Genomic DNA, 24462 nt, shown 5'->3' on the forward strand with positions numbered 1-24462 from the left:
TACAGGTACGAGACTTGTGAGGAAGAAGTCAGAAGGGATGAAAAATGAGACGGGTGTGAGCGAAGGAGAAAAAAGAAAAAACAACGAAGAGGTAAAAAAACAAACAGAAACACACCAATGAGGAGACCATGGGGGTTCAACACTACTGGGTGCTGCTGCTGTTGGTGGACTGCCATGAACGGATTACAGGTAGTGTGTCTGTCTGTGTGTGTGTGTGTGTGTGTGTGTGTGTGTGTGTGTGTGTGTGTGTGTGTGTGTGTGTGTGTGTGTGTGTGTGTGTGTGTGTGTGTGTGTGTGTGTGTGTGAGAGAGAGGCATTTCCTCACCTGCATCCTAAATAACGTGAGGTTGTTTGAGTTTGTCTATCAGTGTGTGTCATGTGTGAGAGTCTGTGTGGGTGTGCATGTGGTATGTTGTTTTGGGCCTCTGTGGTGGACTGGCCTCTTCTGGGTCCACACGTGTCAACTTGTCTTCTCAGGAATGCTGGAACAGGAGTTTTTATATAAAAACTGCAAGCGATGTAGACATAATAGTTGTCTTACTCAGTTGTGATTAATGTCGTAAACACGTTTATTAAGGCGAGTGTTATTCACTCAGGAGGGGCGACAGTGGTTAGGACATGAGAGCACACGCCTCTTCCAAAGATTTCTCCGGTTAGTCAGCACTTTCCGTCAACACTCAGAAGATGACCGATCAGTCACACAATGTAAGGCAGTCTGGAATTAGTCTGACATGTATTAGTGTCCATTGATAGAAGAAATGTGTTCTAGGTCAATCTGAACATTGTTTTTAAGATTTTTCACAGATTAACTAAAAAACTAAAAACAATTAGACAAACATGTTGCCAGTTCCATACAGCTTTTACATTTGAAATATTAAACATCAATATATAAGCAGAGGTATTAATATCACTTTAAGTATGACTGCAATGTAGGCTGCAATTACTATGTTTTTCATTATCAATTTCACTAACACAATTCAATCAAATAAAAAGGTTGCAATAGGTTTTAAACTAAGAGTATATTTTCTAAATATACTCTTAGTAAACCTTTTTCAAGAAAAAAAAATAAAGAAAATAAGTAAACTAATAAATTAATAAATAAGTAACCAACCGCAAAATATATTAAATAGTTGTATTATTGTCCTCAATATTTCCCAAACATTACTAACTAATCTGACGTAATGCTGTGTTTAATAACCTCAAACATCTTCAGAGAGGAGGTGGATTATTCATGTTTCAGTTTACTGTAACACTGCATGATTGAGTGTTGTTGTTCTACACATTAACATTATTATTAACACATTAGCATTATTACTAACACTAACAAGAATCGTATAACAATGTGTCATCTGCATAAAGGCTAATTTTAGCAAGCATACGAGGTGAAAGTGAGCATCTGCACTTGGTTACCCTGTGAGGTGTGAAGCTCTGTGAAGTTACTGGAAGGTCTTCCTTTCCACCAGGTGCTGTGAGTGGCATCAGTCCATACATAAAGCACTGGGAGGGCTTGTCATATGACAGGGAAGATCTTCACAGGAAGCACCTGAGAGCCAGGAGAGCCTTGCACCCTCATGAACACACACTGCAGCTGGACTTGACTGCTTTCCACAGGTAACTTCAAATGTTCCTCAGTGTGGTAATTGTTTTAAAAGCAACCTCCTCCTACCGTTTGAACGTTTTATTCCTGTTCGCCAGATTACAAAGCTTTGGCCACATATGTGAGCTGTGTGTGTTTTGTTTCATGCAGAACCTTTCGTCTGCATTTGAAACACAATGCAGCAGCATTTTCCGAAGATTTCACAGTGATCAGTGAAAATGGTTCCACGTTGGCTGACCTCTCCCACATATATTCAGGAACACTAAAAGGTGGGTATAACTGGGATGTCTCAATCTTGCCTCATGTCTCACCTGTTTTATGTCTGTAATGTCTGAAGTCTGTCTTTAATCTTTACATTTATTTGAGTCTCTTATCTATTAATTCTGTTTGTCTGTCTATCCTTTTACCTCCGTTATCCCTGTTCACTTTCACCTCTCCGACCCTGACGTGTCATCTCTCTTGACCTGGTCTTGCAAGGTGAACATGGTTCCTGCCATGGATCAGTGTTACAGGGTCAGTTTGAGGGAACCATCCATACAGACAACGGGACCTATCACATAGAGCCAGTGGATAGATACACCATCAGCCCAACAGATCACCACTCTATAATCTACCACGAGGATGACATGGGTAAGACTACCTCCCGTTATCCACTTTAGAAATAACGTTTTCAGTACATGTTGTCTCTGCATAGATGTTCAAGCGTCTGTTGGCTCTGTATTTACATCTATCTGCCACCAGGGAAGCCCCCTGACCTCAGTTGCTTTTCCACACACAACACAATAAGAAATTCCTTTTTGTAGTAGATCTCCCCCCCAGTTTGATGCATGGCCCTCTTGGCAGTCTCATTCAAAGCTACAACAACTACATCAAAATGCATATCTTTCCTTCCTGTTTCTCATCCTCATTGCTCTGTTCCCATACAGAATATGTTCACTATCTGCAGCCTCAACCTCTATAAAAACTAAGGTTACCAGTGGTCGATGACTTATCTTCACCCTTAACTCGTAGAAACAGTGGAGTTATATATTGTATACCAGCAGAATCTATTTAGAGCTATGTGGGGGTATTTGCACCCTTGCTGGTCACAGGCCAAAGAAAAGATAAACCAAAGATGGTGTGACTTTTGAACAAGGGGGAGGAGAGCTGAGGGCTGAAGCGAGGAGGACGTTGTAATGGTGAAAGAAGAGGGGGATGGGGTACAGTACAACGCCAGGAGAAGGATACGCGTTTATAAAGGGGGCTGAAGGGGAAAGAAGAAAAGAGGAGCATGTAGAGGAACTTACAGGGTTTTAAGAAGTTGGAAACAAACTATTGGTTGGTTTAATATTGTGTCAGTTTATGGTTTGGCCAGATGGTCGTCAGCAGTGAGAGCTGTCAAATTGATCTCATTGTATGTGCGTGCATGTTTCTCTCCCTGCACACAAATACACATCGGAATAAGATGATTTCCAAGAAAGCATTTTCCTGGAAAACAGTGCAGATGGTGCCAAACCCCCCTCCCCGCCATGTTTGTCCTTAAATCTACACAGACTCTGTGGCTGCCTTCGCCTCCCGCCACATTCAGCCCCTTTCAAGACTGTAGCAATATTTGCATGAGATTACAGCTGACAACACCCTGTTCTTTCATTCACATGCCTGCATATCTGCAGGAAACTGTGAACGATTTGGCACATGATATTTCAATAAACAAACAATGCTTCCCTACAAGTGGTAAATTATGATACACAGGGGCTGAAATAATGCATCTACTCCTGTGTGTATTTCCACTTCCCGTGGTTGTCATCTGGGGAAAACAAAGGTTGTATACGGATCTCTCTCTTCCTTGGGATGTAGGATGCCGTGAAGTCTCTCAGATCTGGGAAGGCCCATGGCGGCCATTTTGCAACAAAATGTGTGTGAGTGTGTGCGCGCATGTGTGTGTGGTTTATGTGACTTTCCGTTTGAAGTCCAGCATTAGAGATGGGTAGCTATTAACCTCTTACTTTATTGAGGTAAAGCGAGAGTAACACACTTACTTAACTCCGAGTTATTGCTTATTAATAACCGTTAAGTCGTTTCCAACCGAAAGGGATTTTACAGTTAGGAAGTAGTTTGTGATTTACATTCAACACGTAAAAACCTGTGAAATCTTCAGTTAAACAATAATGTAACTGGTTCTGCAACCATCTATTTTTTTAGCTATTCATTGCTAAAGTAAATCATGGAGGATGTAAGAAATATCTTTTTGGAAAAACTGGCTGCACTTTCTGTTTTGCTGCAATGGACAGAGTTTAGTGTTATGTTAAATGTAGGATTAATATTGTTTTACACTTGAGCGACCCAATGGGGCACTTGAGGGCACTTGAGGGCACTTGAGGGCACTTTGCCTGACAAGTACCCTCAAGTACCCTCAACCCTCTTGGCGCACTTGTGCAGTGGCAGAAAATGCAACAGTCCCACTGCAGTACAAACATATCCCGGTTTAAGAAGAGGCATTTCAATACTCAACGCCTCTTTAAACCTGTGTTGTGTTTTCCCCAAAAAAACAAACTTCCTAAAGCAAGAATACAAGGAAATGTTACTTTGTTAGTGTGTTGCTCAAACATACTTTCACTGTTGTCAGCTGGAATGAGATTCAAGAGAGTCTGGCCGAAGAAGTCTTTTTGGTATTTTTTTTTTTTACATTACCCTTAACAGTAGAACTAGTTTCTAACAGCTGCTGGGAAGTCATATCTTAATCTTAATCTTACATTTTCCAGGCAAGTCTTGCACTGATAGTTAAGCAGTTTGTAATTATAATGGAGCATCATTCATTGCAATTTAATCAACAACAGCAAATTCGGCCAGAAACATGCATCTCCTCTAGTGTGATATAGAAGGAAGAGATGCAGAAACAAACTAGGAAAGAGGGAACAAGTAGAAAGGTCTGGAAGTAAATCAATCAGTGGGTCGACGCCCGGCATTTAGGCGTCCACCTCTACCCCCACGACTCACCCCCACACATGCATACCATATAATATGAATTGCTGGTTTGTGTTTGGCTAGAGGACCTTTGTAGAATGGTGTGATCCAATCACGTGCCTGTCCCTCATTGTAAACCCATATCTGATCCAGAGGTTGTCCTGATGAAGGAAAGTTTTACGCTGGCCTAAAGGCACATGCATACATGCAAAGACACTGTGCATTACTCCTTGAATTTCTCGTGGGTCACAATTACCTGGTCTAAACATTGCCGGATTCTGTCACTCTCATATTACTGCAAACAACACGTGAAAGTGATTATCATGTCATGTGATTCTACTGTAAGTTGTGGAATTCACAGCCCCTTTTTGTGCATAGAATTGTAGCTGGAATAGTTTGTTTTCTCGACATAAGAATCCCACTGAATTACATTATTCTGAGTCCACACAGTCCCCGATTGTAAAACTAATACACTGGCTCCTGGCTTTAGAGGAATTCTGTGTCTTTGCCACTGAAACGAGATGGGCCAATTCATGTGCAATGTCTCCCCTTGACTGCAATCCTATCATTACTGCTTAAATCGGAACGAGACAGCCGTCCCAGAGGTGTTGCAAATCGCAGACGATGATGTTGTTTTAGTGAAATCCTTTTACAGCGTTTTCCACAGACACTCTAGACCACAATGCTGATTTCCACATGTGGGTCCTCTAGTCACAAAGGATCCAATTTCAAGTGATTTCTGCACTTTTTGTTTTAACTGAAAAGGATCGTTCAGTATGGGAAATAACATGAACTTTTGTATCTTAAATCCAGAAAGTAGTAAACTAAGCATACAGGAAACAAGCTTTCTGATATGATTGAGGTTATAAAGCAATTAGATACATATTTCCTACATTTTACCAAAGCACATGTGTGACCCTTAACGAGATGATATCTGTAATACGTGGGATGTTTCAATCAGCACTCCCACCCTGGTCATTGCTCCTGGTTAAACACACACACAAGGCAACAGGTAATATCTGTACTTGAGCTAATCTTACACATTTTCATGTTTGCTCCAACAAATGAACAGTATTATTGACAAAACCTGTATTATTATTTGGACAAGGTTGCAGGTCATGCAACACTGATATATTTTGACCCAACTGAATTTACTGGCATTCACATCTCATCTCTTTTTGTGATTTCATTGTTGGTTCAGTAAATAAATTCGGTCATTTAAGTGTATTTTTGGTGTTTCTCCCTTTGTTTGCGAGGGCGCTTCTTACTGGTCATGACAAGAGACAGATGGCAAAGAAGATGAGACACAAAGGAGACAGAAAAAGTATTACATGTCCCTCGACATATGCTCATCTATATCTTCATCCTGCACATGTAACAAGTGTCTCTGCTTGTTTTTCTGTAGTCCTACCATCCATGAGGACTGGCCCTGATGGATTCTGTGGCGCAGAACCGCTGAACCTCCTCGCCCAGAGCCTCAGACCAGCTCAGGTAGGGCAGTCCAGACATCACCTCAGTGAAAGCTCACACAAAAACACTTACGCAAACTCTGCCCTGCTTTCTTTTTCTGTCCTCACCCTCAAAGTTTCCTCCTTTGCAAATCCATTTATAGACAATGTATTCACCAGTGGGTCTTGTTCATCGGTAAATATAACTGACCTTTTTCATGAGCACATTTATTCTTTTGGTCACTTTTATTTAGCCTGTTGAGTCACCAAGGATTTAATTCCAGCAGGATGCTATGACAGTCGCAGAAATGATGTGTAAGATACAGAAAATACAGAAAGCTTAAAAATGAGCTGCCACATTTACAGCAAAAGTTGTAGAAAGTGTAAAGCTGCAGATCCAAACCAATCTAAAGAGATTGACTGTAATTACAAAATCCGGTATGAGGCAATCAACATCTGCCAAATCCATTTTGGTATTTATTGTTTACCTTTGACCAACTAGGTGGTGTTCCTAATGTTCATCATAAGCAAAGGATGTCGGGACATTGGTATGGATCCATTTTTAGCAGCGTGCCTGCTGGTGGAGAACATTTCCACTGTTAGGGTCTTGGAATGGTCTGAACAGATGTTGTTCCAAGTGCAGCGTCCATGTTTTGTTCGGGTGTCTACACGTCCCACTGGGACATGCGGCGTACCAGGAATACTGACATTGAGTTTTGATGTTGCAATATACACATACTCAGGGTTTATTGACTTTACATCTGCACAATAAGGATGAATATTCACAAAAAGTACATGCGGGGGATTTATCAGGATTCAAATCGGCCTTTTACACTGTGTCCCCTTTCAAATCTGTTCAGGTGCAATTCCTCATTCTTCTTGTCTCTGCCATGTCACCCACAGGCGGCACCAGCGAGCCGGTCGAGGAGAACTGTGGATGAGTCAAAGACCAGCTGCCTGCTCCACCTCCATGCTGACCACCTCTACTACAAGAAATTCAAGTCTGTTAAAGCGGTTGTGGCTCAGGTGACCGAATGTACTGTATCTTGGTTTGACTTTGACAAACCATGATTGTTCATATGTAATAACATGTAATAACCCTTTTACCAGCAGAAAAGTTGCCTGACTGCTTAGTCAGCAACTTTTCTGCTGGTAAAAGGGTTAAAAACGAAATGGCAATCACTTATAGTCATATTTTTCTAAACATAAAGAAGAGGTCCACTCCCGCCCCTCAGAGTGATGCACTTAGATGCTGCTGATACCAGAGCTGCCCAATGTTTTGGAACACAGAGAACACAATGTACTGCGGAGCATTTCCACTGAAATGGTACGTGCAACAAGAGCATCAAAACATAACAGGATTTCCTCGGCTGTTGGCTGAGTTCACAACGCTGTACCGAAATACAGTGTCCGGGATTTTGGGAACATGGCGCTGCAAACAAATGTTCTCCTGATGTAATTCTCAGTCCCCCAGTCTTACCTTGAGGAAACAAGTGAAACTATATGCAGGTAGTGTCATTTGGTGCTAGATCAGCTTTCCTATTTTGTCTTGTTTCAAAACAGTGACCAAATAGGGCACATTCAATTTAAATTTGTTTACTGAAAAAATGCCCTTCTTTTAGCTGAACTGACCTAATATGAGCAGTCTGTGTACTCAGTTAGACTATTTAAAGATCTTTGATTAAAAGAGCCGTTTGCTGGGACACGCCAGGCATTTTGATCTTGATTGAAACTTTTTAGTTTGTCTAACGACTAAAAGGAAATGAGAGGGAAACAATTAGTTTTGAAGTAGTACATTATTTACCATTGAGATATTCAACAATACTATACAAAGGACCAAACAAAGCACCACATGCCAGTGCCTGCACTAGGCACACAGCTGTCACATCGCCGCGGTAGGGAGCCGTCTCGCTGTCTGAGGACATGGTGGCACATGGATTGCAGACATTTGGCCCCATGTAAAGGCCTGACACGGGGCCGCCAGTCCACATGGTGAAAACAAGCAGGACCGGTCACCTCCTCTCCTTCCCTTCAGCTGAACCCAGCCGCTCCTGAATGTACCTTCAGCAGAGAATAACAACTCTGTAAATGCCACACCAAGGACACGCTGCAGATATAGTTAAAAATACGCCATTGCAATATCGCAACCTGGTTTAATCTGTTGCATTTAATTCCCTCTGTGAACTCTGAGGTGGTCATTACATTTAAAATGTCAAACAGTTTCACCCCCTTGTCCTGCGCTCTTGACCTTTGACCTTATTATAGCAGAAAAAATGTCTGCAGCGAGCCTCAGAGTTTCACTGAGGAGGGGTCAGTGGGTGAAAAAGCATTAGTTTGATCCTCAGAAGAATGCTCTTTTTTCAGCTCGAGTGGCACACAAACCAGAATTTACGGAGGCAAAGTTGATGAGGAAGAATGGATTTCTGATTTCCTGGTTTAAACTTTGTTTTTGTGTTGGCTGAGCTGCGGTGAAATCAGGCTTGAGTGACATGCTGGGTTAAAAGCTGCATGCCTGCATTGCCTCAGAGTGCCATGATAAAGATAACAGTGTGTTGAAGTTTCTCTGTCTGAACAAAGCGCTTGTCAGTGGGGTTAGAGGTCACACAAGACACTATCCTCAGATTGAGTTCAGTCACATACTGATTTAACTTCAACATAAATACTTTTGTAAATTAAAACCAACAAACAGTATGTATTATTACATTGCCAGGTTCAGTTTGGAACAAGTTTCACATCTGTGATGTTTTTAAATAAAACACTATTATTCTTTCTGACCTTCCGCCTGCTGTCCGTCCTGTCATCACCTTTTCCACTTCAAACACACACACACACACACAAACACACACACACACACACACACACACACACACACACACACACACACACACACACACACACACACACACACACACACACACACACACACACTTGCTGCAGACCTTTGTTGGTGAATGTGTTTTTCAGTTTGCTGTGTTTCTAAATACTGCATATGTGAGGATAATTTGTTCTTCATTTGCTTGTGTTTTGTCCAGCTGTATGTGTTTTTTAAGATGCTTTGTGCTCTCAGGGCCACAGACACTTCAGCCACCCAGCAACTACTCTGTACGAAACAGGAGATGTAATTGATTGATTTCTCCCATAAACGTAGGTTTCCTCCTACATCCGAGCTGTGAATGACGTCTTTGATAAGGTGGACTTCGCCGGAATCAAGCTGCTCAACTTCAAAGTAAAATCCCTCCACGTAAGATCCTTCTGTACTCAAGCTAGGACTTGATTGTGCCACATCTTAGGGACGTCAAGATGTTCACACAATAATTATAGCTAAAAAAAATACCAATACCAATATTATGACATTATGTATTTAAAAAAATCAAATTAAATAAAAACAATAATAATAATGCTATCACTCAAACTCATCTTTAACTTTTTATTGTTGTTTGTAGCTGTTTGTTTTTCACTTTTTTGGCAAAGTGTATGGAGACGGAGCGAGACTCTGTCACTATATTATTTACACAGTAATGTGTATTACTCACATGATATCAATATTTCATATTTAGGCGGATAACTCCATACATCACATTTTTAGTACTCAGACACTTGAGGGAAATGCATCAGACGGTGCATATGGTGCCTGTGGTAGTCAAACTAGGACAGACTGTCAGCCACAGAGCTTAGAGCTGTGAAGGAGGTATGTAAAGTGAGCTCCTTGTCTCCTCTCTCTCCAGGTAACGACAGAGGAAGATAAAAACGATCCTCTGAACCCTCTGTACATCGGGCCTGAGAAACTGTTGAGTCTGTACTCCGAGAACAACTGGGGCAACTTCTGCCTGTCCTATCTGCTCACTAACAGAGACTACAGCGGATTGCTGGGGCTCGCCTGGGAGGGCAAAGCTGGTGAGTCAGACTCACTGTGACACGAATGCACGGAAATCACAAACTCATGCACTCACACATACTGTATATGTGTACAGTGATTTGCATATTTGTCTCAGAGCACTGAGGGCCCTAAAATCCGTAAGATTTCAAACAAACTCACACTGTGCAGACAAACATTGTTCAAAGTCATGTGTCAAATGGTGCACATGGAATTAAGAATATTTTCATTTGATAGAATAATGGACCCTTGAAATACAATCAGGTTTGTTACAGTCTAATCATCATAAAGCATACAGATACAGAGTAAATACGGTATGGTCAAACATTATGAAATTAGATCCTTTTTAGACTCTAACCCTAACCCCTGATCCTAACCCTGGAAACAACATGGGGAACATGTTTGTTAGTGGGTTAACTTGCTTGAACCTAAAACCTTCACCTAAACTTAGCTTGCTGCCCTGCCACTCTGTTTAAATCTCTGCATGAAACTCTGTTGATCTGTCAAAGTGCAGCTCCTTCTCTGGCACGCAGGACTCTCAGGCCTTCAGTTCACCAGAGGCCACGCTCAACCCTTCCAGACACACTCACAGTTTGCACAAAGCAGGTGTAAACACTGCCCTGCTTGTCGAGCTCATTAGTGGGGTCAGTTAAAGAGCTGCAACAGATGTATAAACTGCAGTAAAAGTGCATCCAAGCCTGCCTTGGTTTTCCTGGATCAAATGATGCTGTTGCACACAGAGTTGCATGAATTAGCAGATCCTGCTTCAGAAGTATAGACAAGCTGTGTTTTGATTTGAGAGAACCAAAACAATATGCATGTAAAGCTGCTTGCCGTTAGGCTGAACATCATTTGGAAATGCCATTTAGGCACTACACTGGGGACATATTTCATTACTCTCTTTTAATTGTGTTATTTACTGAAAAGATCTAAATGATGATTTACAAATAGGAAGAAAAAAATACGAAAACAAATACACCGTACTCTTTTGCTGATAATTAAGCAATAACACTTCCTTTTGTTCTTTTTGTAAGTTAATATTTGCATTTTACTCTTGTGTACTCACTTTTCAATTATTCTCAATGAGGTATCATTACAATTCAGTGAAGTCCTGAAATGTTTCCCCTTAAGAAACATGGACATACTGTTAAAAAAAATCAGAGAAACTCCCAAAGCGATGTTACTGAATTTAATAATGACTCTGATATCTGGTAACAGACTCCCTGTGTGTAGAATATTATTGTAGTGTTGGAGTAAGTTGGACACATATGTTGGATTTGTTCTGGGAGGAGACTCGTCCTGCTTGTTTCTATGACATTCACTCAGACGCTGCGTATCATTGGCTAAACTGAGGGGCGTGAGAGCAGACCACCACAATGACATGAACCTTTGACACACACACCCACACACACACACACACACACACACACACACACACACACACACACACACACACACACACACACACACACACGCACACACACACACACACCACTCCCAGATGCCTTAGTGAGGATTTCTGACTGCATTCCACAGCTTGATTGCCATGGTGAAACATTCATGCTAGCAGTGACATTGTTGTGACCTATACCTTTACAATAGTCTTGATGGCCAATAAGGTCATACATCTTAAAAAATGTTATGTCCCAAATTGTCCTAAGCATGTAAAAAGCACTCCAGATCCCCAAATGTCACAAGCACTGACATTTGTTTCTATGATATGTCCCCTTTAAGCAAAAAGGATTTCAGAAAGTTTAGGCAATCTATCTCGTAAATATATATATTTTTTGCGGTGGCACTTGTATAAATCCTATTGAAATTTGTAATGTATAGGTCAATGAACTCCAGCGGCAAAGGGAGAAGTGATGGAAAGTCATCGGCTTCCGTTATGTTAAGGAGAATATATCCACTGTACTTTTCTGAGAACTTTCGTCGGTGTTATTAGCGGTCAACCCGCTCGCTGTGTCTGTTTTTGTTGTTAAAGATGTTATTAGAACCCCCGGAATCCCCCTACTTGTTTATCCTGCCCCTTACTATTGTTTGTCTGCTCATATTAAACCGTGTGAAAGAGTGTGCGTGTGCGCCTTTTCCTATGTTTGTGTATGATGTTAAGTGGTACCAAATATTCCTTGAAATGGGTGTTACTGCGTGTGTGTTTCTGAGGATGTGTATCTTGTTTCCTGCCAACGGTGAGTGTGTGCATTATGTGATCCGGCGGGCCGCTTGTTTCTCTTTACTCTGTTTTTCCAGCGAGCTAATAATAGGAGTCTTTCATTGCAACTCCTTTCTGTAGCGAAGACCGGAGGGAGGAGGGGACAAAATCGCAGCCCTTCTCTCCTCGCGCTGCCAAAAACCACAGCGCAAAGTAAGCTCTTTCTAGGAAACCCGGCTCTTTGAATGGCTCACCAGGGAGGCCATTTTAGGTCAAAAGCTGGGAATGCGACAGAGATGCATCCAGAATTCTTGATTTACATGGCTGGATTAACAGTTTGTGGACATGAAACTGTTGTTTTTATACTTTTAGCAGAGAGGAGTACAGTTAACAATGGCAATTCCTTTAAGCTGAAAAAAAATGAAATGTGCTGTCTAGATTCTGGCAAAAAGTCATCATGTGATATCAAACACCAAGAGATAAAATAAAGTCTAATGTTACTGTATTATCTCTGGCAGCGTCCTTCACCTGACATATGGAAGTAGCATACATGTGTCCTTTTCTCCCCTAAAGTATACCCTCATTGTTCGTACAACAGCACAGATAAGGGGCACTGGTTTTCTTTTTCAACCTCTCTTGGTCCCCCGTCACCCTGGACGTCACACTAACGCTCACAGTGTAACAAAAACATGCCGGTGGGTCATCCAGATGCCTGTGATGGGTTCCCACAGTTCTCAACAACGCCTACTGAACTCAGATTTCTCTGAAACAGGCGCTGAATATCTTTAACAGACACACACCTCACAAGCCATACCCCTCAAAATGGTGGTGCTGACCACATTGTGTAAGAGGTGTTACATAAAAGTCACGTGACTGCTGAGACTTCCAGCCTGAACCTCACGTGTGCTTGAATGGAGGGAAACCAATGATGGACACGTGGAGATAACTCCCACTTTTGCGGATTGAAAGACTTGGTGGTGGCAATAAGTGCAGATAAAATGATGATGGAAGAACTTGAATAAAGATGGCTGAGGATGCTGTAATAATTGTTAATTGAATTAGAATAGACGTACAGGTGGTTAGCATCTCCAGTATTACAAAGTAGATTTTTGACCCTTATGTGCTGAACAATAAGACCCCATTCAAGTGCCACAAATGGTCTTGTTGAACTACCTGAAGTCTGAGCGCTTTACTCAAATCCATGAGTTGACTTTCTGTGGAACCCTATCGTAGATGCTCAGTTTGACCAATGGGATTTATTTCTGTCGAAGCAGTCCTTTTGCTGGCCAGCTGGAAAATGATGTCACAGCCCAGACACCCATCCATGTGAACGTGGCCAGCTGTTTGTAATTGTGGGAAGGTCTATCAGGGGCATTACGTAAACCCAAAGGCAGATTGATGTGAAACTAAAGAAGCTCAGCAGGACCGTTGGTATGTCTGTCCGCACCTCCCAGACAGGGGCCTCAACGGTCGATAACGCTTCAGTGGCTAAACATTGTTGGTTTAAGGTATTTCCAGTAGCTCAAGGTCAATTCTGAAACCATAATGTACTGCAAAGTGACAAGTGGGTATGTTTACATTAGGTCTGACAAACTCAGTTACTTGAATTGTCACTTAACATACACGACCTCAGTGGAAACCAAACTCAATGTTTATCCTCTTATCTGTGTGCACTTCAGGTAACTGGGGAGGAATATGTTCAAAGAAGACTGCCCTACGTAACGGCCGGGACTCCACTCTGAACACAGGCGTGGTCACAATACAGAACTACGGACAGTTCCTGCCTCCTCGACACGTCCAGCTAACCCTCGCTCATGAGCTGGGCCACAGCCTGGGATCCCCGGTTAGTTTACTAAATACCTGAAACATCTGTCTAAAACTGAATGAAGAAGGGGTCTTTCAAAAGTGTCTCAATCAAACCAACCACTCATGGATACAATGAATATTGCACACAATTTATCCCAGTACAGTCCCCTGATAATGGGAATGTCAATGGTATCTTTTGTGCCCTACAGTCATATAATTGGCATGGAATATTTAAAACTAAGATTCTTCAGCAGACATAACAAAAAAAATCCAACAAAAGGTTTATTTCACGAATTCAACTCAGATTTAAAGTTAAGAGTAGACAGTTGCAGATAGCTGTCCGTTGTCACTGAAATTGCAGAATGTCGAGTCTATTTAAAGGGTGTATTCTTCTTCTAAATTACTGTTCATAAATAGTGGTTTACAGACATATAACTGGTGATGGTTGATGTTTTCGGTGCTACATGATGTTTTAGGGTCGTCCTTCAATCACATAGATCTAGTAGTCCATGTCGATGTGTCCTTGGGAAAAACACTTAACCCCAAATAGCTCCTGCGGTGCATGAATGGGTATGAATGGTTAGCTTGAGTCCTGATGGGCAGGTGGCACCTTGCATGGTTGCCCTTGCCATCAGTGTATGAATGGGTGTGTGATGACATGTAGCATAAAGCGCTTTAACTTGTCAGAAGATACAAGTGCAAGTCCATTTAATATGCATTTACCAATGGCTTTAACAGCTTTTTTGAGAGCAGACATTCTTACTTTCCATTGGAGGATTCACAGGTCTCATACAAATAAATATGTGTGCGCTGCAAAGTGTTCAGGATCCTGGTATCGTGAAAGCTTGTTTAATCGCACTCACATCGAATAGAGCAATCAACGATGTTATTAGTTACATCTGTGACTTTCTAACATGTCTGTGTAAAAGGTCATAGCATGTTTGTATTTCAAATGTTTGCTAAACTTGACCAGTTTTTGCTTTAAACACATGTTGGTGCTCTAGTGAATTAGTAATTCAAACACTTTGTAGTCGTGGGTTGTGTACTCAATGATAATTCAATTCAACATAACAAATCCCTGTGATTCAAAATGTAGACATACCTCACGTACTCTCACAAGGCATACATGGTTGTTTGCACTCCACCGCAACAAATTTGCCTGTGAATGATTCACTTATGTGGGCATTAGAGACCTTGGCCTGTAGTGACTGGTTTGTTTCATAGATACTCTTGGCTCAGCTTCGCTGGATAATCTGAAATAAGAGAACAGCAAGATCTCTGATTTCCCTCTCTATAGTTATTTTCCTTTATAACCTCTACTCCCACCATAACAACACACTGCTGATTCAAACACACACATGCATACAGCTGTCACCTTGTTTGTTGGCCGCTCACACCTACAACCTTTCTCCCAAAGCCCAAAATGCCAGCAGCATTTTGCACCCTGCCCTTTGTTATTCACACTTCAACAGACCAAAGAGTCCCCTGGGGCGTTCCTGATCATTTTAGTTCTGCCATCAACCTGCAAGCTTTTTATAAATTAAACTACTGTAAATGATGGTGTCCTGGCTCCTGTGACAGGCATGTCTCATTGTTTCCAGGCCGGACAACTGAGATTGGTCGGAAACACGTTGGAGGAAGAGGGGGAGGGGGTGCAAAGTGAATTCTGGGTAAAAGAGCTGCTTTGGCCTTTGGCCGACTTCCCTTCCAACCACACATTCATACAGTGGCTTTTACAACTGTGGGCTATTGTCCAATTTGCTCCTCAGGTGAAAGATAAATTGAAATCGAGCAAGACATTTGTCTTCTTCTTTTGTCGTCCTGCTCCTTACATTGTATTTATTGTTAGTTGCTACATTTCGTATACAACAGTCCAAAACCCAAAGACTTTCAGTTTACTTGACGGGTTGTTTATCGGAAAATTGCATCTTGGTCTGTTGTAACGGCATCTGTAAAACCACTACAGGTGCAAGATGTTAACAGGAAGGTCAGGAAATCTGCAAATGGACACAATACAGTACCATACTTCTCTGCTCCTCCTTTTCTGATTGCTTCCCATTGTTTGTGTTGTTTTTATGACTGCAGCAGTAAATGTTAATCCAAATGTGAAACCCAATGATACCAACAATTAACAGTTCTTTTGCTGTTCTTCTAAAAAAAAAAACATTGACTGTGAAATACAGTTTTCTTAACCCCAGAGCAGCAGATACTGACAGATATAGTGAAGACTATAAACATGAAATTCACTAAACTGATCAAGACCAGATGCAGAAATACCTGACCCATGAACAAGACCAAGATATGTTCCACGTTCATTTTAAGGCTCGCCTTTTGCCTCTTAATTCACCAGTGAGTTTGACATCCAGAGATCTCTGAGCGCAGCAGGAGGAGCTCTCGGTCGTGTTCTCGGTGTGTCGCATAGTGAACGCAACATTCCTCTGCTGTTTCATGGCCATTGGATATCAGGGACCTCTTTTGGCTGCAAAAAGGATATGTTTTTTATTTGGAAATAGAACAAAGATATTAAAGTTACAGAAAACTGTCTTCGGCCTATTCAGAAAGAGCCTGTCAAATAATTGTCCATGAACATCCCTGAAAACATGTTTACTGTCTGCGATGGTGACCTTAACTAATGGTTTCAGCTGGGTTCGATCATTTGTTTCTCCCAGCTGTATCCGCGCCTGAGCACTTTTGATGAAATGTCCAAAAAACAGCTCATTCCATTTGCTCAGTCAGGAGATACAAAATAAGTCCAGAAAAACATAGAAATTAAATGTTAATTTCTGATTTTTTGTACGTTGTCCAGCACGATGAGGGCTCAAACTGCGGGAACCTCGGCTCCAGCGGCGGTAAAGGCCGATATCTGATGTTCCCTCAGGCCACAGACGAGGTGCGTGAAAACAACGATAAGTTGTCGCCCTGCAGCATCGAACACATCAGCAGGATTCTAGAGCTGAAGAAGGATGACTGCTTTGTGGGTGAGGAAGAAAAGATCAGACAGTGTCTACGTGTTGCCCGCTAAGTTGGGGGCCAGATGTGTGCATTAGTCACTGTAAATAATTACACATTCTGTGTGTGTGTTTACTTGTGCGTGTTTATCTGCATGCCTGCTCTGTCTGGCCAGTCAGTGATGAGCCCATCTGTGGAAACCAGATTGTGGAGGAAGACGAGGAGTGTGATATTGGTCACAATGAGACTGACCTCTGCTGCTTCAGCGCTAAGCAGCCTGTAGGAGTCCAGTGTCGCCTCAAGCCTGGTAAAACCTGCAGGTACACGGACCAGTAAAGTCTGCATGAAAGTTTAAAGCATTGAAATGTACACATTTCTAATGACAATATGCTGCATATGTATGCAGACGTGTTCTCACATGTCCAGTATATTGTTATTATATGTAATCGTTCTCTTTCATCATTTTTAATTCATCGAGACTATTTTCTTGATGTTCTATCTTCTCGTTGCATCTTTTGTCTTGTTTTTATGTGGCTTTCATGTTTATCCGTCACCCTGGCTCTCTGTGTTTGATGCTTTGACTCAGTCCGAGTCAGGGCCTGTGCTGCGATCAGGACTGTGGGTTTAAGCCGGCGGGTCAGACCTGCGATGAGGAGACGGACTGTCAGAGAGAGGGTGCGTGTTCAGGCTCCTCCCCGTTCTGCCCCGAGCCCGGCGCCAAGGATAACCTCACGGTCTGCAGTCAGGGAACGCGTGTGTGCCTGAACGGGGTGAGGCAGCCACATCACCGCATGACTCCATATGTTTCAGCTACATTGCCCAACAAGCCAGCATCTGCAAGTGGACAGTTGTCTTGAAACTGGTCTTGAAAAGAACAATAATTGTTTATATATATATATATATTGTTTTTATACATATATATATATTGTTTTTATATATATATATATATATATGTATATATATATATATATATATAGAGAGATATATATATCTATCTATACATATATATATATATATATATATATATATATATATATATGTATATATATATATATATATACATATATATATATATATATATATATATATATATATATGTATAGATAGATAGATAGATAGATAGATAGATAGATAGATAGATATAGATATAGATAGATATATATGGTAGTTGTTCTGGAGCTTTTAGTCTTATCATATGATCTTCACCAACGGAGCTCAGTTGTCAATTAACTCTGAGAAATACATTGTAGCTATTCATAGATTATTGTTTTTAAGAAACACATCTAGTGGCATGAAACGTAGCTAACATAACAAACAACAATTCCTGGATTCAATCAGATGTTTCATCCAATATGTGCGCTTACTGCTCACAGGCCCCTCCATTTGTAAACAAACACACCATTACAACACAGCATTACTAAGAAAAGGTCTGATTTAATTCATTTTTCCACGAGACAATATTGTGCGAATCCATAAATGTTTTTTCTCGACCAGATTTCCTCTCTTGTTAAACTTCCTCTGAGCATTGGTGTTTGACGATGTTCTCTTAGCAGGGGAGGCAAGGAATTAGTTCCAGCTGTGAATATTGTTCTGGTTTATATTACTTCCCAGAGGTGCTAAGTGTGCCTCTGACGATCTCATCCAGGAACATTGATCATAATAACTGGAAAAGTAAAGGAAGGCAATAATGCAAAAATGAAGGTGGAGCTTTAGTTATAGTCTTCAACTCAATCATAAATTATTTCAGCTGACACCTTCGTCAAAATGATCAAATCCTTCTGAGAATCAAAAGAACAGAAAACAGGACAACTGACTCTGTACAAATAAACAGAGTTGAAACCTGATTTTGCTTTAGTTCTTCAAAACACTTTAAACTTGAGGTTTGTTTCAGCCTTCTGAAGACAAGACAGTTGTGGTGGTACCGATTCCCCATATTTAAGCTGATCTGGAAGAAGCCTGAGAACCAGTTCCCAACCATTAGACAATAATTTCCACAAAGAAACGAATCTCACAAGTGCCTTCAGAATGAAAAGATGCCTCCTAAGTAAAGGGAAAAAATGACACAAAAACAATAAATGCTACAAAGCCCCGTGTGAAGTAACTTACTCACATTACAAATTATTAGACCGTCATGAATGTCTTCCCAAAGACTACAAATAATAATGAATATAAAACTAATTATGCAATTGTTCAGTGAAATGCAAAATAACCAAACACAGATATATCAGAAATACACATTTATATTTGTACAACATTTTTGTCAGATTAATGTCTTAAAGCTACAGTTTGCAACATTAGTAAAACAATAACTTAGTCCTATTTGCTTAAACTGTCACAATATCCTGACAGTAGTTCTTGAGACAGGTAATATGTGAAACAAAGCAGGTTCCTCTGCCTCCTTTTAGTGTTCCTAATAGCATTTACAAGAAAGAAAAACAATCAATCAGAGCCGAGGAGTCGAGCAGCTCTTGAACTCCGTGAATCAAACTGTCAAATGGGAGAGGACTGATCAAATATGAATGAAGATTCTGAATGGATGGTTTGCCTATACTTGCTGTATTTCCAAAAAAATGTCAAAGTTTTAATGGGGATAAGCTCAACCTTTTTATCTTTATCCAGAACTAGGGATGTTTAAACTTGACAATGTCTTCTTCTTAATGTGCGTCTCTGGTTCTTTCTCCAGGTCTGTGCAGAGTCTGTGTGTGTGAAGCACAGTCTGCAGCAGTGTGACTGTCCAGGAGACTCCATCAAGGAGAAATGCCACATGTGCTGCCAGCAGCCCGGTAACTACAGGCCAATGTGTCCGCTAACACTGAGGAATGTGTTTACACTTTGTGTCCCAACACGCCAGTGTCCATTTGTATTGAGCTCACTTAATTGTTTCCATTAGATGACTTCAAAACTATCACAAGAGACATAGTCTGGCATGATGGTCCGTGAGGTGTAATATCACATTTTCCAGTTGTTGTCTTGGATGTTTTGGTGCAAATGAGTTTGATATTTATGTTTTAAAGATTTTTTGCCGAACATGTATGCTATCAAAGTCATTGATTTCTCAATTATATACATAGTGGCTTTGTGTGTGTGTGTATATATATATATATATATATATATATATATGATGTGTATTATAGTGTATCTAATGTGTTTCAATGGCAGATAAGCCTGAGACATGTGCCAGCACTACCTCCTCCGTGCTGTCCCGTCACTTCCAGAGGACGCCGTTGCCGTTGGTCGGCGGGGCTCCGTGCTCAGGGAACCGGGGATACTGCGACAAATTCAACGTGTGTCGTCTGCTGGATGCAGACGGCCCCATCGCAAGACTGAAAAACTCATTCCTCAATTTGGATGACTTTGATGACATAGCAGAGTGGATGAAGGTGAAGTTTTCCCATGATTAGTTTAAAAACACATATTTATGATAACAGCATAATATAAAAGTGTGTTGGGTGACGCTGTAAAGTCGAAGAACAGCTAATATGGATGTCATCACATGACTTAAACTTAAGGGAAGTGCTCTCAGCGGTGTTTTCAGCCACTGCACACTACCTGCTCAGCAAATAGCGACAACGTTAGCGACTAGTTAGTGAACATAGTGGAGCAACTACCAGCTAAAGAGCCACATATATCCCTCAGAAGTTGGTAGAGACCAAATACATGCTTTACTTACAAACCAAAGGTGCTAAATTTGAATTTAGAGCGTATTGAATCCACACAGCTCTCAACATGGTGACGGCTGAGCCGATGGCTGAGCTGTGCTGACAGCGCTAACAGTGCAAACAACGGCAACAGTGCTGACCGAGCCAATAATGTTTACCTTAGTTACCTTACTTAGCAAATAGTTGTTTGCTGCCATATTAATGCTCTGAGAGGCTGTTTAGCAATATTTTGAACACTAGAGGCGCTGTGGAGTAATGTTTTAGTGAGCAGGTCCTCCTATAGATTAAACTGTGCTGTACATTGAAGCCGTCTGCACCGGGCTGTAGCAGCTGCTGGGATAATGCACCTAAAAGGCATACACAATGTGAATGGAAACAAGTCTGTATTTGTTTACAATGAAAGCTAGACATGGTTCATCTAATCAGTGTTTCAGTTACCAGATCCTTTAAAGAACCTAATAGACTTTAAAAGCTGTTCTACTTTAGTTTACTACTTCTTCTAAATAAATGTGTGTGTCTTATTGTACACATAGGCAGAGCAATAAATCAGTCCGATTTTTCTTAATTTCATAGGACATAAAGTTGCTCCGTTGATTAAAATGACCCGATAAGTGGCTTTCTGGCCATCAGGTCAAACAGTATGCAAAATGATAATGTTCTGTATTTTATGGCGTTGGATGTCGTCTTTGTTAAGAGGCAGCAGATGTTTGCTTGATGTGACGTCCTCAGCTCAGTGTGTTTGTTAAACTTCCCGCCCTGATGTTCAGCTGTCTTCGATGTCTCAGTCGTAGCTGCCTTTGAGGATTAAGTTCCTCGTGACAGCGTGGAGAATCAGGAATCCCAATTTGGGTTGAAGACCAGCCATCCATTTCTCTGGAGACAGAAATGGCCCCTTAATTCAGGAACCGTTAGGTTGTTTTATCACACCTACAGCACAGACTCATTCTATAATGTACAGAGCTGCAAAGTAAAGAAACAACTTTCAAGAATAGTGTACAAAGGTTTTTTCATGGAATATGAGATTAGTTATTGATAACTCAAAGAGATCAATGTAGAAAATGTGGAAAAATAATTGAAAAAACATGGATTTTCAATATGAGTATCCCTTCAGTATACTGTACATCACACTAGAGATCCCAAGAAAAAAAAGTACATGTTCAGAAGTTGAACCAAGAATAAGACCCCGGATACTGTACGATACGGTACTGCCAATATCAGAACCAGTCATTTGACAATTATGTGTGAAGATACAAGGATTTTGACTCTTTTTTCATCTCTCTTGATGTACTTATACATAAATAACAGCTAGGAACCAGGACAACAAAGCTGCACAAATAAAGAATAGACAGGACAACTAAAGAAGAAGAAAACAATCGGTGTTTACATAAATATGTCATAAATATGTCATATATATATATTAAAATCACCAAAGACCAAAAAAGGAATACAAATAAAATGTGTATATACAAGTCATGTGTTCTGTGAGTTGTAAACTCAAATGAATCTAAACTACACTGCAATGTTTTGCTGTGTTTAGCACATCAATATTTTTTATTCCTGATATGTGTTCTATGTAACTTGCTTGCTACTGTGACAAACAAATTTCCCCTTGGGGATGAATAAAGTATACATCTATCTAGCTATCTATTTATATTGTATGTGGGTCAACCTTATGAGTTCATAGATATGATTGTGCAAGCAAAATTACATTTTTAATTAGAATCACTGACTAGTGATTTAATAAGTCAATAGACAGATCTGCAACAATTTTGATCATCATTTAAATTCAAGAAGAAATTCTAAAAGATATTCCCTGGTTCGAGCTTCTCAAATGAGATGATTTGAAAACAAGATATGCGTATGAGTCGAGTATTCTGTTTTGGGATGTAATGCTGTATGTCAATTTGAATTGATTGTTGTATATATTGTAACCCCAAAAAGCTGCTGCAAGATAATGAAGGGTGCTGATGTTTCTAGTTCCAAAAGTAATCCAAACCCACATCTATTTGTATGTATGCCCTGCAGGCTCATTGGTGGGCCATCCTGCTGGCTATCCTGGCGCTGTCTGGCGTGATGGGCTGCACCGTCTGCCTCTGCGGCCACCGGCTGGACACCAGCGACCTGGAGTGACCTCTGACTTTTGCTCAACTCTCTATATGAGTATTTTCAATCAAGCCGCACGAAGACATTCGGATTAATTCATCTGGGATTTACACAAGTCACATTGAAGAGATTGAACTTTGTTCCACAAACAGTGTGTGATCTGCAGGTGACCTGTGACGACACGCACACCTGTTCAACGCCTCAGACGCTCTTTTGGTAGCGGATATCTTTGTGCGTCACTATGCATCTGCCATTTCTTTTTCCTCTTGTCACTCTTGTGTTCACATTTCATGAAGCGGCCTGAAGGCTGTCATTTGCATTGCATGTTAACAAGCTAATAAAGTCAATAAAGGGACCGTAAACATAATGTAATCTCAAAGAGTGCTTGTATTCCATTAAAGATTTTAAGTACATTTAACTGATAATACTGATGTGTTTTTCCTTTGAACACCTCCACTACTAATGATTTACATGTCATAACTGAAAGGTTTGTGTGGGATGAATCTAAAGCTGGCTTTCCTGATTGTGTCTATCTCGTGTGTCACCTTGACACAGTCGGCCAAACAAAATGGCGTCACAACTACAAGGACATGAACAAATTATTTTGTGTAGTTTAACAATTCCTCGCACTTTTGTATCAAAAACAGATGGGAGAGTTTAAATTGTTAGGATTACAAATAGCTTTTCTACTGATAATGAATAACAACCTTGCGCTGAGCGATACAAATGGAACATTTTTATGATTGTACAGTTTATTATTGTTTTTCTCTTTCAAAAACTGAAAATAAAAGTCAGGATGAGGGTGACTACCCAGGTGGCAGTTTTTGTTTATGAAAGAATTTATACAATACAGTGAAGATTTACAAATATGTACAAAATGCACATTTTACAGATTCAATTCATCCAGACCTAAAAATATATAACAAACAGCGTTCCATACAACAAAATCAAACATTTGTGTGAAGGTATTTACATAACTCAACAGGTCATTTAGTTTAGCAATCTCCCCTGTTTTCAGTGCAAAAAACGTTTCTACATTAAAGTAGGTGGCGATGAAGTCTCGATGATCACAGTACCGATCTCAAACCAGCCATGGTTTAGATTTTGCTCACAGAACTGGAAACGTAAGTATGAACAAAAGAGCATTCGTCTGGATTTAAAAAGCCAAATGCACAGAAGAAACTGCAGTAAAGAGACAACCAAAGGACTACATTCATAATAACTGTGTTTTCTAACTCACACTGAGCCGCAATAAAACTTTAATAGAACTATGGTAGACAAAATGTCAGGCGCTTATTTGAGAGAACAGCTTCAAATAAACATTTTACAGGTGTAGCAGTGAAAACAACCTTTGAAAGTTCAGATGTTTCAAAAGGTTTATAGAATAAAAATAATAAAGTACACAAAGGTGAAAAACAGCAACTAAGTTAAAACAAGTTAAATTTGCAGCAACTTACTTCTGGCGCCAGTCAACATAAGGCACACTGTTGTAGGTCCCACCGTCATATACAGTGCAGTGAGCCACAGTGGTGAATGCTCGCTCAGTTAATAATTCATACATACACGGTACCCTATTGCAATAAAAACCTTAAGAAAGTAATCTTAGCGGTGATTCTGACTTCTTTTTGAGAAGTGTCTGCAGACCTCCATGAACACAAAGCAGATATTATTCATTACAGCGGCCGCTATATGAAATTTAACTTGAGGTATTTTACACAATGGGACATTGAACCTCCGGATCTATGAAGGTAAATCCAGTCAGTCACACCTCTCAGTATCCATCTCTTTGGATACAAAGCATGCACCAAAGACCACTTTACTTTTATTGTGCAACAGTGAAGTTACAGTTAGTATCATAAAAACAAAACCTTCTTCACATAAATATTTTACAGTATATACACAATCTCTTCTTTTAAATAACCAACAAACTT

At 40.5% G+C, this 24462-nt stretch overlaps 1 protein-coding gene across 1 annotated transcript; it reads left to right on the forward strand.

Annotated features, from left to right (window-relative positions):
- Positions 1-24291, forward strand: LOC306739485 (disintegrin and metalloproteinase domain-containing protein 10). The gene is made up of 15 exons (XM_079221503.1): positions 1-189; positions 1464-1611; positions 1748-1866; positions 2075-2227; positions 5946-6031; positions 6892-7014; positions 9137-9229; positions 9714-9882; positions 13694-13857; positions 16627-16798; positions 16945-17089; positions 17356-17539; positions 19453-19552; positions 19929-20149; positions 22454-24291. The coding sequence occupies exons 1-15, from the start codon at positions 129-131 to the stop codon at positions 22556-22558; spliced, it is 2043 nt and encodes a 680-aa protein (XP_079077629.1). The 5' UTR covers positions 1-128; the 3' UTR covers positions 22559-24291.
- Positions 24292-24462: the final 171 nt, after the last annotated feature.

Source organism: Taurulus bubalis, assembly GCF_910589615.1.
Source record: "Taurulus bubalis genome assembly, chromosome: 7".
NCBI lineage: Eukaryota > Metazoa > Chordata > Actinopteri > Perciformes > Cottidae > Taurulus > Taurulus bubalis.